The following is a 12,609-nucleotide window of genomic DNA, read 5'->3' as shown; positions in this document are numbered from 1 at the left end:
ATGACAACTTTTCTTTGGAAGTCCTTTGAAGAGTGTTAAGTCTTGTCCCCTCCCACACACCCAGTTTATAGACAAGGAAACTCAGGCTCAAAGAGCTTCTGAAGGCTGGTCTAAGGTCCCCCCTTTGATGAATGGCACAAGGTGACCTCCACCCAGCCTCATTCAGGTGTGGCCTGGGCCAGGGGACGGTGGGGCTGGGAGTTGTGTGACTAAATGGGATGACTTCCCCCTGAGGATCTGGAGTAAGGCAACAAGTGACAAGTTTGAACCCACCAATCCAAAAACACATCTTGGAGCACACGGCCACAAACCTCGTCCTTTTTCCAAAAGTAGGGGAGGTGTCCTAGAAGGAAACTGGAAGAAAAGGAAGCATTAGGCTCAGAAGCAGCACCACTGAAGGCTGCCCCTCCCCCACAGGACACAGGGAGGCCTGAGCGCGAGGAGGCCGTGGGCTGGCTCAGGACCACCAGGCAGTGACACAGAAAGGACACAACCCAGATCCCACCAGCGCTAAAGGCTTCCTTGGAGAGGAGGCATTGTCCCTGGCCAGAGCTCCAGGGCTGGCACATAGCAAGGGTTCAGGAGCATGATGTGTCTCACCTTCTGACATCCGTGGCATACTTCCTGTGGCGAGCACCATGCTAAGCCTCACCCCACCTGGGCACTCTGTCTCCTGGGTAATCTAGGTATCACGAACCGTGTCATTTGCAGGACAGAGAGGTAGGGACCTGCCCACAACTGCACTGCTGGTCCCAGGGTACTTCAAATGCCTCACCAAGGGCCAGTTTATCTAAGTCTGCAGGGGAGGCACTGGAGCATAGCAAGCCTGTTGGGTGTGACCTTGAAGCACATTTCAGGATGCCCGTGACTTCTTGCCTCTTACATGATTTTATTCCAATCATGCTCACTGCAGCATCCCAAATGGGTGACGATGAGACTGCAGTTGGAGTTTTCTGGGTCATGGAGCTCAGATTCTCCCAGGGTGAGATGGAGAGAAGATTAAAAAGAGGAAGTAAATAAACATGATGCCAGATAGTGATGGGAGAAAAACAGGATACATATTGGGACGAGAGTGCTGGGGAGAGGGGCAGGAATGGCCATTTATACAGGCAGGAACATCTCTCCAAGAAAGTGGCCTGTGATCTGACACCTGCAAGTAGTAAAGGATTTGGCCACACAGGTATTTAGGGAAATAGCAGTCCAGGCAACAGGAGCTGGTGCAAAGGCCCTGGGGTACGCATGTGCTTAGATAGTGAGAAACCCCCTGTAGCCAGAGCAGAGTACTTAAGAGGCAGCTGATACAAGGTGGGGTCACCAAAGTTGTTCAGTGGACATAGGGTGCCATAGGCCATTGACCAAACTTTGCTTTGAAATCAGTCACGTGGGACCACTGTAGGGTTCAAGCAGTGGGGGGATCTGATTTGGACTTAGGTAGATTCTTTCTGCTGCTGTGCTGAGAGTACCTGGAGTGGGACAGGGGACTGGAGTGAAAGCAGGGGCACCAGTGAGGGGAAGTCAGATTTCTGACTGTCCTCAAAGGCACAGCCAACAGCGCACACTGACCACACGGATGTGGTGGTAAGGCATGGGAGGGGCCAAGGGTGCCCTGGGCTGTGGCCTTGGAAGCTAGGAGAATGGGTGGAGCTGCTGTTCACTAAGATGAGAAGGACCGAGCAGAGCTTGCCGGGCTGGCAGATGGCCTCCTGCCCACCACATGATTCTGCCACCAGGACCCCTCTGGCTCTGCTCCAGAGAGGAATGGGCCACAAGTTCCAGGAGGTAAACGCACCGTGGAGAAGCCCCCACCACCAGCCCCGGCTCCCTCCACCTCTGCCGGGTGGCTCTGGCATGTTCTCTGTCCAGGACACTGAAGGACCAGGCAGGATGAGGACGGGGAGCTGACAACTGGGCACCCATGGGGTTCTGGAGCAAAGCTCATTCAGTGGAGAGGCAGGAGCCAAAGTTCCAAGTTCAGAGGCAGAGTTGGCCATGGGGTAGGAGCTGCAGGGAGCAAGAGGGTGAGGGGCAGGGTCTTCCAAGCCAGGATTGGACAGCAGGTTATATCAAATGGTGTGGTGCAGAAGAGAAGACCAACTGATGGCCAGGGTGGGGGGCAGAGGATGGCTGGGGCAGGGTGGCTGAGCAGGGGGACAGGCTGGCCTGGGCCAGGACACCGACATCCATCTGCAAGAACAGATGGAAGACACAGGGTGGGCAGCGAGGCGCAGGCCCCCTGGAAAGAAGTTCTCTGCACTCATTCCGTTGGCTCAGGGAAGTAGGAGGCAAGAATAAAAGCCGAGTGTGTGGGTGGAGGGGGAAGTGACAGAAGTCAGGAGAAGGCAAGAGAGCAAACTGGAGAGTAGGCGGAAAAATGCTCTGGGGCAGGAAGTACACGGTGACCCTGGCAAAGGAGGCCCATTCCAGGTGAGTAGCCCTGCACCGACACCACTCGGCTTACAGAAGGATGAACAGACAGGCTGTATTTTCAGAGTAATCTAACATTCTGACTATCAATCCCAAAATCTATCTGTGTTGGGGGAATGGTCTCATTCTTGTAGGCCTGTGTGACTCCAGTGGGATCCCCAGCTGCTGGGGGTTACCACCACCTGGGAAGAAAGGCAAATGTCACCAAAAGGTGACAGAGGGCAGGGAGTTGGGTAGGATTCCCATGGCCAGTCAAGAAAGGAAACTAAGAGCTGTTCCTTCTGGTTCCTGCAGGAGACGCCAGGAGAAGACAGCAGGAGGCCGGGTGTTGGAAATAGGCAGGTATGGCTGAGGGGATCGAGCCACACTGGGGCTTTCAGCTCACCCCCAACGGACAGAAGCCCACTTGCCATACCCCTGGTGATAGATTGGATATGGTAGGGCAGCCCAGAGAGAGGGGGCGGACAAAGAGTCCCCCTGTCTGGCACTGCCCAGCACGTCCATTTCCTATAACACTATGATGGGCCAGGTGTGAATCCAGGGTTTGCTATGGTGACAGAAAGCCCTGGACAGGAACGAGAGGAGGGGCCCACGGTGAGACCACTTGGGGATGAAGGGAGCCTACACCCTGGTTGAGCAGTGGGGACCCCACCAGGGGTGAGAGCTGGGCCAGTGCCTCACATGGTGGGACGGGACGGCGAGTGTTGAGCTGGGCATCCAAAATCTACTGGCTGCACCACAGACAGAGCCTGAGGAGGGGCCTCGCCAAGGCTGGGAAGCACCCTGGGCAGCTGGGCAAGTCAGACGGGAGGAGAGAACCAGCTCTGTCCAGAGTCAAAGTAAAAAAAATGTCTTCCAAAATAAATAAAAACCAGGAGAGGCCGTGCAGTGTCAAGCTGACACCACTGCACGCCACCAGACCGTCTGGGCTGCTGAGAACGTTAGAGAGCCGCGAGAGAGAAATAAAGAAGCAACCCACATGGGTGTGAGACAGGCAGGGGGCTCTAAGTTTTTGTCTGTTAAATGAATCAGTGCAGAGGGACATGGTAATAAGAGCACAGAGAAGGTCACTGGGAGGACATCCTGGAGAAGAGGGCCTCCTACAGAAGGACAGAGGGTGGGCCAGGCCACAGCAGCTATAGAGTTTCCTTGCTACAAGCTGGCAAAGCCTTGAAATAACAAGGGACAAATGCCACTACTGGAACCCTACTACACAGACCTCCTGTCAATCACGGCACTGCCAATCACGATTCCAGGATGGAGGCTTTGAATGCCAGAATATCTAATTTGTGCTAGGAAAGTTTTCAGAACTTTCATCAAGCAGTTTTATATTTGACCACCAATCAAGTTGTAATCCAAAATCTTTATATATGCATTGTTCAGTTCACCTCCTTAATAAAGAGCCCGAGAGTGATTATATTCAGCCTTCTTCTACTTTTCTGCCCCTCCCCCACACACCTGTAGGTCACAGGTAAACTCTTGGTGCAAGAGATGGGGATCATTCAGCCGTAAAAAGAGAAGAAATATGCACACATTCCACTATATGGATAAACCTCAAATACATTAAGAAGCCACACTAAAAGGCCACATATTTATGATTCCATTCATATGAAATATCCAAAGTAGGTGAATCTGTAGAGACAGAAAGCAGATTAGTGCTGGGGCTGTATGAGGTGGGATATGAGGAGTAATAGTTAATAGGTAAAGGGTTTCTTCTTAAAGGGACAAAAATGTCCTGAAAGTAGTGGTGGTGGTTTTATGACTCTGTTACTATATTAAAATCACTGAATTAGAAGCCATGCAGTGGTGCATGTCTGAAATCCCAGCAACTCGGGAGGCAGAGATAGGAGGATCACGAGTTCAAAGCCAGCCTCAGCAATGGTGAGACACTAAGCAACTCAGTGAGACCCTGACCTAAATAAAATACAAAATAGGGCTGGGGATGTAGCTCAGTGGTCCAGTGGTCCAGTGGCATTGGTCCAGTGGTCCAGTTCCCTGGAGTTCAATACCCGGTAACCCCCCCCCAAAAAAATCACTGAATAATATACTTTAAAAGGGTAAATTTTACAGTATGCAAGTTATATCTTGATTTTAAAAAAATATGTAGAGATAGGGAGTTGACTTAATTTCTTCCTTCTTCACATACAGAGATCCAACCAGGTATGTAATGTTTGAAGCTCTTGGGGTTATAAGGAGACTGAGACCCATCAGAACAAGCGCAAAAACACGCATTCCCAGCTTTGGTTACTGAGTTGGAGAGTGCTAGTGTGCCTAACGGAACTGTAGATTTCCACCATTCAACCTTGAATCACTATTTATTGCCAGGTGCTGCTGTGCTGGGATGTCAGGACACAGCAGTGAATGAGACAGACACAGGCCCCAGGGGAGAGACAGACACTTAACATGAGGTTGCACAAATAATTTGCCAGTTACCAATTATGCTGTTAAAAACTACATGATGGCTTAAGGGTTTATGAAACAAATGCAATAAATCCAAGATCAGGCAGGAGGGATCTCTCTGAAGAGTTAGCTTCTAATCCAAGCATGGAGGGCTGGGGAAAGATCCACCTAGGTGAAGTAGAAAGCAGAACTGCTCATCAAGGGAAAGGAGGTAGCAGGAAGACCCAAAAGTTGGAAAGGGCAGAGACAACAGAGAGCCAAGGGGAGAACAGTTGCCTCCCCATGTCACCAGCCAGAGATCATTCCTGAAACCACCAAACAGAAATTCAGGCTCTAGAGCCAGCACTTCTGGCTTGGGCTGGAGATAGATACCTTCCAGAATGTTCATGCCCTGAGATTTTAAAAAGTGTGTCTAATACCATTGTTTATTCATTCATTCAACAGATATTTATTGAGCAACTGCAACATGCCAGGTGCTGGGTACACACAAGTGAACACAGAGCATCCCTACCCTCTTGGGGCTCACAGTCTAAACGGGGAGACAGACAATCAACAGGTGAACAGATAGTCAACAGGTGGAAAGGTGCCTTCAGGAGAGATGGCCTCATAAAGAGTTTGGGGCAGAGTGGTTTGACACAGAGTGGTTGGGGAAAGCCTATCAGAGGTGACAGAGGAAGAAGCCCACCATGCCTAGGCTCCAGAAGGGAACAGGAAGATCTGGTGGGGTGAGAGCCAGCTTGGGATAGAGGGAGGGCAGCAGTGAGCAGCAAGACAGAAGAGTGCAGAGCTGGCCGGCAGAACTCATCAGGGGCCTTGCTGGCCATGCAGTGGACTTAATTTGGAACTGGGTTTTTTGGTTCTAAAGTGATGGAAAGCCCTAGGAGCAGGGAAATGACATAGCAACTCCAAAATTCAGCAACTCCAAAGTTCTGGTGAGGGGGTTGGTAAGTTGGGTGGGGACCAAGAATGGGACGAAAGTACTGAAATGATAAAGGGTATTTCCCAGGACAGAAACACAACAAACACGAGGGAATGTAACCAAAGAGTGCACTTTGTTAGGTTAATCCTGTCGGAACCCCAAAGTTAAGAGCACCCACTTTCGAGTCAGGCTGACGTGGGCTTAAATCTAGGCTTATCAACTGTGTGACCTTGGGCAGGTGACTTCGCTTCTGCGCGCCTCAGCCTCCTGGTCTGAACGATGGGTTAACAATAGAGCCTACCTGACAGGGTTGTCGCTGCTATCACGTTTGTGGGGCCCAGCCGAGCGGCGGGCGCCCAGCAGCTGCTGCGGCTGTGAGTAATTTGTTACTAAGAATAGTTAGCGCCCCTCTCACGGCCTCGGTCTCCAAGCGGTCGCGTGCAAAGACCAGGCTGGACCCCCAGACCCGATGCTGGCAGGGGCGCGGCCCCCGGCCCCCCAGTCGAGCGCCCCATCCAGGCCCCCGCCCCCACCCCCCGCTCACCTGGGCCGCGGCGGCCCGGGGATGTGCTCATAGCGGCTGCGAGCGCGATGCACGAAGGTGCAGCAGAGGCCGAAGGCGAGCAGGACGGCACTGCCGAGTAGCAGCAGCCCGGGGCTCATGGCTCCGGGCCAGGCCAGGCCAGGCCGGTGGGCGCCCGTGCCGAGGGGGCGGGAGGCCGAGAGCTACTCGGCTGTCAGAGCCGCGCGCCGCCTCGGCCCCAGGCCCGGTGCTCCCCAGCACCGCCCCCGGCCGCTCGGCTCCGCCCCCTCCGGCTCGGCCCCGCCCCGGGCGCGCGGTTCCCGCCAACCACGTCTCCAAGTTCGACTCCAGCGCTTGGGGCCCGCCCCCTCTACGCCACGCCCCCGCTTAAGCTCCTCCCCGATCTTCACACAGCCCCGGCCCAGACCCTGCCCAGAACAGGAGGTCTCCACCAATCATAACTTCGCTTCTGGCTCGCACCCCCAGACCCCGCCCTTCCCCGCCCTCTCAGGCTCAAGCTCCGCCCCGGCAGCAGCCCCGCCCCAAACGCGTTGTCCTTGGCAACCCTGATTTCTCAGCGCGTGCTACCACGGCGGCCGAGTGAAGTCTAACGGGTTGGCTCCGCCCCCTTGGCGCCTCCAAATAGCGGCGTCTCTCCACGCGCGGTCCTAGGTCCCTTCCTTTCTTGCTCAAACCTTCTGGAAACCCCATCGAAGCCATCAGATTCCGGCGTTACGCCGACGGTTCCCAAGCCTCTTCCTCCAACCCAGTCTCCCAAAGTTGGTCTACCCAAATGCCCCGCGGGCGCCTCCCCTCGCCGACCTGTAGGTGCCCAGCGCCCGCGGTCCGCCAGCAGTCTCCAGCGGGTGACGAGGACCCCGCGGGACACAGGGAGGCCTGAGTCTGCGGATGAAGCACGCTGCGGGACTCGAAGCTGCTCTCTCCGAGTCCTGGCCCCGCCAAGGCTCCCAGATCCAGGGTGCCCGAGCGTGTGGCCCCGGGTCCGGAGCACCTGGCATTGGAGTGGGCATCATGTACCCTTGATCCTCTCCCTGGGGAAAACGAGGAGTGTGACCCAGGTGGCCAAAGGCTTCTTTCTACTCATCCGGGTTTGTCCAAAGAGGCCAACCCTGGGCTTTTAAGTTCACTGTGCCTATCCCAATGGTCACCCAAAGTGTCAGCAGTGGACTGCAAGGGCCAGGTGTGCCTACTCCTAGCGCAGCTAAAGATCTTCTGGGCTAGAGTGGGAGCGCCAGAAGAGTTCGGACGCTGCGGGACTTCTGGGAAGAGGCCATACACTTGCCCTAATCTTGGGCCAGTCCTGGAGAGGTTGGGGATTGGAAAACAGTGACCTGTGTGCCCACCTTTCCAGGTATAGCCAGGGACAGTAACCCTTATGGTCTGCGGGATGATGGAGAAGGCCAAGCTTTCAGACGCGTGCCTTGCACCGAAGAGACAAGATTTCCGCTCCCGAGGACACCGCCGCCTAGGCTGGTCCTGCTGCCAGGAGTCCATCCCATTGCAGGGACTTGGACCGTCAAGCTGGGGACGGTGACTTGCCACCGCGCCCCCGCGTGGCGGCCAGAAGCAGACATAGGAATGCACCGAAGACCTCAGGCTCTTGGGACTATCAGGAGAAAGGCAGTGAGGTCAGCCAATCCCCACCTTGTGGGCTGTGAGAGCTCCAAGATTTGGGGGCAATTTGGAAGCAGGGTGGGGTTGCAATCAGGAGGGACGTAGATTTGTGCTCTCAGGTGAGTGTGTGGTTAGCTAGAAAAAGAAAAGTGACAGGACACTTTTAAAACCAGAGTTCCTGGCACCATGCCCTGAGTTTACAAAAAGGTTCAGGCTGTATGGCGACCACTCTGCATGCTTTGTTCCTCTGGAGCCTGCACAGTGGTTTTCTTGAGGACAGGCCCAGATCCTGAACAGCTCTGGGCACAGGCTGGGGCCCCATGAGAGGCAGGCATAGAGCAGCATCTAGGCACAATTGCCAGCTGAGCTCGTCCACCTAGGGCTGACGGGGTGATGTTGATATTCTGTGGAACATCAGGCAATATCAGTGACCTCTGGTTCAGCCCAACCATTGCTCACCCCTGCACTTTTGTCCATAGAGAACCCCCTTCCTCCCACTATGTTGGACAACAGTCTCCCCTACCCAAGGCACCACATGTCACCCTCTTCTTTGAAAAATCAGGTGGTGGGACATGGGCATGCACAGAGCCTCCAAGGCTGAAAGGTCCTTTTCCTGGGCCGGCAGCACTGCCAGCTGCAGCAGAGGGTACTACCTGGAAGGGCCACCACCTGCCCCTTCACAGGGATGGTCTAGACCAATGTCATCCAGTGTGGTAGCCTCTGTCCAATGTGGCTATTGAGCACTTGAACAGTGGCTAGTCCAAACTGGGATGGGCTGTGTGGGTAAATTACACATCAGATTTCATAAATTGAATGCCCAGAAAAACTGGTTTTTTTAAAAGTCATTGATATTTTTGTATTGATTAAAATACTATTTTGTATGTTGCTTAAATAAAATATATTATTATAACTAATTTCACCTAGTCTTCTTACTTTTTAATAGGGCTACTAGAAAATTTTTAATCGCCCATGTGGCTCATATCATACTTGATTGAACAGCACTAGCATGACTCTGATTCTCAAAGTCTGGCCCCTAGGCACAACCCAGGAACTTGGTGGAACTGCGAAGCTTCAGCCTCTCCCCAACCTGAGTCAAATCTGTGCTGGAACCCAGACACCTGGGTCTTAAGCTGCCCTGCAGGGGATTCTCCTCAAGCCTAAAACAAGCCACCAGTGTAGACCTGCCATAAAGGGAGTAGTTTCCCAGCAGGAACCTCTGGGGAGATGCAGCCAGGACGGTGGCTCTGAAGTGGCCGCCCTACTTGGGTGCCTCTCAGGCAGAGGGGCAGGAGCCAGGGAAGGAGGAGGACCAGGCCCTGGGAGAGCCAGCCTCCATTCAAAACTGCCTGGGAAGCCCTGGAGACTGGTTACATAACCACCCTGGGATGGAAAAGAGGGACTGTGATATTGGTGGTGGCTTGTGGGGCCACTGTTAAGATCAAATGAGCCGACACACTGGAGACATATGGCATGCAGTCAGTGCTCAATAAAAGCTAGTTCTCAGCAGGGGAGGGGAAGCAAGCACAGACGCCCGACGACAAGAAGACCTGGGTTCTCCACATTATTCTAAAGCAGCTCATTTTGCTCCCACTTTGAGGATTTCTTCCTGTATCATTCCAGTGCTGGTCTCCAGTATGCCCATTCCCATTCTGTCTTATACAGTTGGAAGCTGCCAGCATAGATACCACTAGCTTGATCCAGAGCTTTCTGCCTAGGAAGCCTCCTGAAACATGCTGGGCACATTTGCAATGTTACCTCTTTTTTTTTTTTTTTTTTTTTTTAATACAGTAATCCTGCTGATAATCTCTGTTTTCCAGTGAGACTCAGAGAGGTTAAGTGACTGCCCTAAGGTCACACAGGCCAGACTAGAACCTGGTCTCCAGAGTCCTTACCCTTCTAGTCAACCTCCAAACATCTGCAAGGTGTAAAGGCAGGGTACCTTGGGGAGCTGGAGGCTGTGCACTCCCTTTACTGACGTGGCTGTTGAAGTCATGGACAGAGGGCTTTTCCTACTGTCAGAAGAAAAGGGTGGCCACTCAGCGTCCTGGGGGCAGTTGGACACAACCGAACAAGGTACAATCGATGCTTGGACAGGGGTTTGAAGTGCTGTTACGACAGGCTGATATGCTTTGGACCTGATCCTGGATGCTGAGCCACACAGAAGCATTGGCCCTGAGGGTCCAAAACTAAGCTGTGTGCCTTTGGCAGCAGGAGCCTAACACAGGCTGCTGACAGGAGGCCAAACTGGGCTGGGGAGGTAAAGAGGGAAACTGGCAGGGCAAAGGGACCCGAGGGACTGCAAGGCAAGGAAGAAATGCCTGAGGCCGGAGTCCTGAATTCCACTCCACGCAGGTGCTGAAAGGCAGCTCTCCCCTCCCTGGACATGAGTTCTTATCTGCACAACCACAGGGCAGTTGGGGGTGGGGGGGTGGGACTTAATGCCTCAAGTGGCACAGCAGGATGGCCACAGCTGGGGCTCCAGGGTGGACTGCCTGGATTCGAATTTAAATAATGGCTGTGTGACATTTGGCAGGAAATAACCTCCCTGGATTGAGTTTCTACATCTGTAGGCTGCCTGCCGGGAGGTGTGATCACAGCACCTGCCTCCAACTGTTACTACAGTGTTGAAGGAGTGGATAAAGCAGCACTTGGAGAAGAGTGCCAGGCATGTGGGGTGCCAGCCACCCACTCTTACCACTGCCCAAGGAATAGTGACTCCGCCAGCCCCTTCTCATGACAGTGGCACTCTGCCCTGGGCAGGAGGGGCACACAGGGTTGCTATCAACTGCTTCCCAGCCAGACTGGCAGTCCCAGTGGCAGGGCCTGGCACTTGAGGCTGTCATACCCCTCTCACAGACCCAGCAGCAGCAGAGCCACAAGCCAGCTCTGGAGCAGATCTGGCTTCAGCTGAGCCTTGGATTCTCTCCTCCCTGCCTGGGGCCCTCAACTAAGATATTTAATCTCCGTGTGCCCCGGTTTCCCCTCCTGTGACAAAGGGAGAAGAAGAGCGCTGTCCCGAGGGTCGAGTTGAGCCATGTTGTGCCATCTCTACAACCAGACCTGGCTCACAGGCCCCACTCCACAGCAGGGCTAATGGCAGCCCCCACACAGAGGCAGCCCAACAGGGTCAGATAAGACACAAGGTCCTGAGTCCTCGCCAGCCCCACTTAGCACAGAGGTATGAAGAGGCCAAGAGGTGACGAGAGAAACATTCTGAGGTCCTACATTAAATTAATAAGGGCAGGAAGATGGACCAGGGAGGAGACAGGGAGTGAATCAGTAAACAATGTGGGAGAGCGGGACTTTGACCCTGGTCTCTAAACACCAGAATCCACTTCAATCGCCAGGAAAAGACCTTCCTCAACTATTAGCCTCAACCAATCCCTAAGTACCAAGCATTTGTGCTTAATGGACCACTCGCCAACGCCAGCCCACCCACCGCTGCCTTCAGCTTATCCCCGCTTTATCAATAGCTAACCAAAGCTCAGCGTACACAACCTGTGCCGCCCGGACTGCATTACCAGGACCCTCCCTCCCGGGTGAGACTACAGCCTCTACCAGGCTAGCCTTGCTGCTGGTGGCTGCCCAGCTCTGCACCTGGACCTGGTCCCTCCTGTCTTCTGTCCTTCATTTCTTTAACAGCTCAGGAAGCTCTTTCACTTCAGAGAACTCCTGACCTCAGAATTTCATCTTTGACAGGTGCAATGGCTCACACCTGTAGTCCCAGCAACTTGGGAGGCTGAGGCAGGAGACTGCAAGTTCAAGGCCAGCCACTCCAACTTAGCAAGACCCTGTCTCAGAAAAGTTAAAAAAAAAAAAAAAAAAAAAAAAGACTGGGGATGTCACTTGGTTCTAGAGTACTTGCCTAGCATGCACAAGGTCCTGGGGTCAATCCCCAGCATCACACACACACATACACACACACACACACACACACACACACACACACACGTTTCGGTTCCTCTGCAACCAGGTTCTACCTAAACTTCAATGAGCAGCCACAGCTGCTGCCAGCCCCTCAGCCTGGCACACCACCCCATGGCCTGCTCAACTGGGTGCAGATAGGGCCTCTTCCCAGACCATCCTGCTTCATACAAGGCTGGGTTGGAGTGTCTCACACAGACCCCTCACCACTGCCCCCAACATGGGCCACACCCTGTCCTGATGACTCATCTGCTTTTATCCACCCACCCCAAACCCATCAGAGGCTGAGCCCAGAGACCTTAACCCCTCCACAGGCCTAGCGCAGTCCAGAGCCGAGGCCGCCAGTGAGCAAGGGAGCCTGTGGAGGAAGAAGGCTGGGGGCCACCCCTTCCCCTGTCCCCTCACCCCACACCAACCTCCCAGGTAGTCAGGATCAGAAAAGAGGCAGGAGGGGGTCTGTAAACAGTCACATTGTTGGCATAGTCTTGGGGACAAGCTCTCAGTAGTCTCACTGGCCCCCAGCCTGGTGGCCCCTGAGTAGGGCTAGAGAAATCAGAGGGTCTTTGGGGTTTCAAAGCAGGAGTGGGGATGGAGATAACAGAGGTGGCCTGATGGTCCTAACACAACCCTGTAAGTAGCAGGGCAGGGCCCCCCACTCAATGGGGCCCAGGTGCTTGGAGAGGTTGCAGGGGAAGCTCTGCTCAGCAAGGGGTGCTTCTGTCCCAGGAGCAGGAGAGGACAGGCTTCAGGGCTAGAGGAGGCCAGGAACTATCCTTGGAGCACC

At 54.0% G+C, this 12,609-nt stretch overlaps 1 protein-coding gene across 7 annotated transcripts in view; it reads right to left on the bottom strand.

Moving 5' to 3' along the window:
- CYP46A1 (cytochrome P450 family 46 subfamily A member 1) overlaps positions 1 to 6,650 on the bottom strand; it is a 39,173-nt gene extending 32,523 nt beyond the window's left edge. For 2 of the 7 annotated variants that reach the window (XR_014021683.1, XM_081292000.1), the window contains exons 1-2: positions 6,288 to 6,650; positions 274 to 354 (exon numbers count right to left, since the gene is read on the bottom strand). Coding sequence is in view for 5 of the 7 variants with exons in the window: in XM_081292000.1 (XP_081148126.1) it covers positions 274 to 354; positions 6,288 to 6,406 (200 nt within the window). In the remaining 2 variants the exon portion in view is untranslated. The remainder of the gene's footprint in view (positions 1 to 273; positions 355 to 6,287) is intronic. The other 5 variants (XR_014021684.1, XM_081292002.1, XM_081292001.1 and 2 more) reach the window with 5 other exon arrangements.
- Positions 6,651 to 12,609: the final 5,959 nt, after the last annotated feature.

The sequence above is a fragment of the Spermophilus citellus genome (genome assembly GCF_964194105.1).
Source record: "Spermophilus citellus genome assembly, chromosome: 4".
Classification (NCBI taxonomy): Eukaryota; Metazoa; Chordata; class Mammalia; order Rodentia; family Sciuridae; genus Spermophilus; species Spermophilus citellus.
This window is presented reverse-complemented; position numbering and strand designations above follow the sequence as displayed.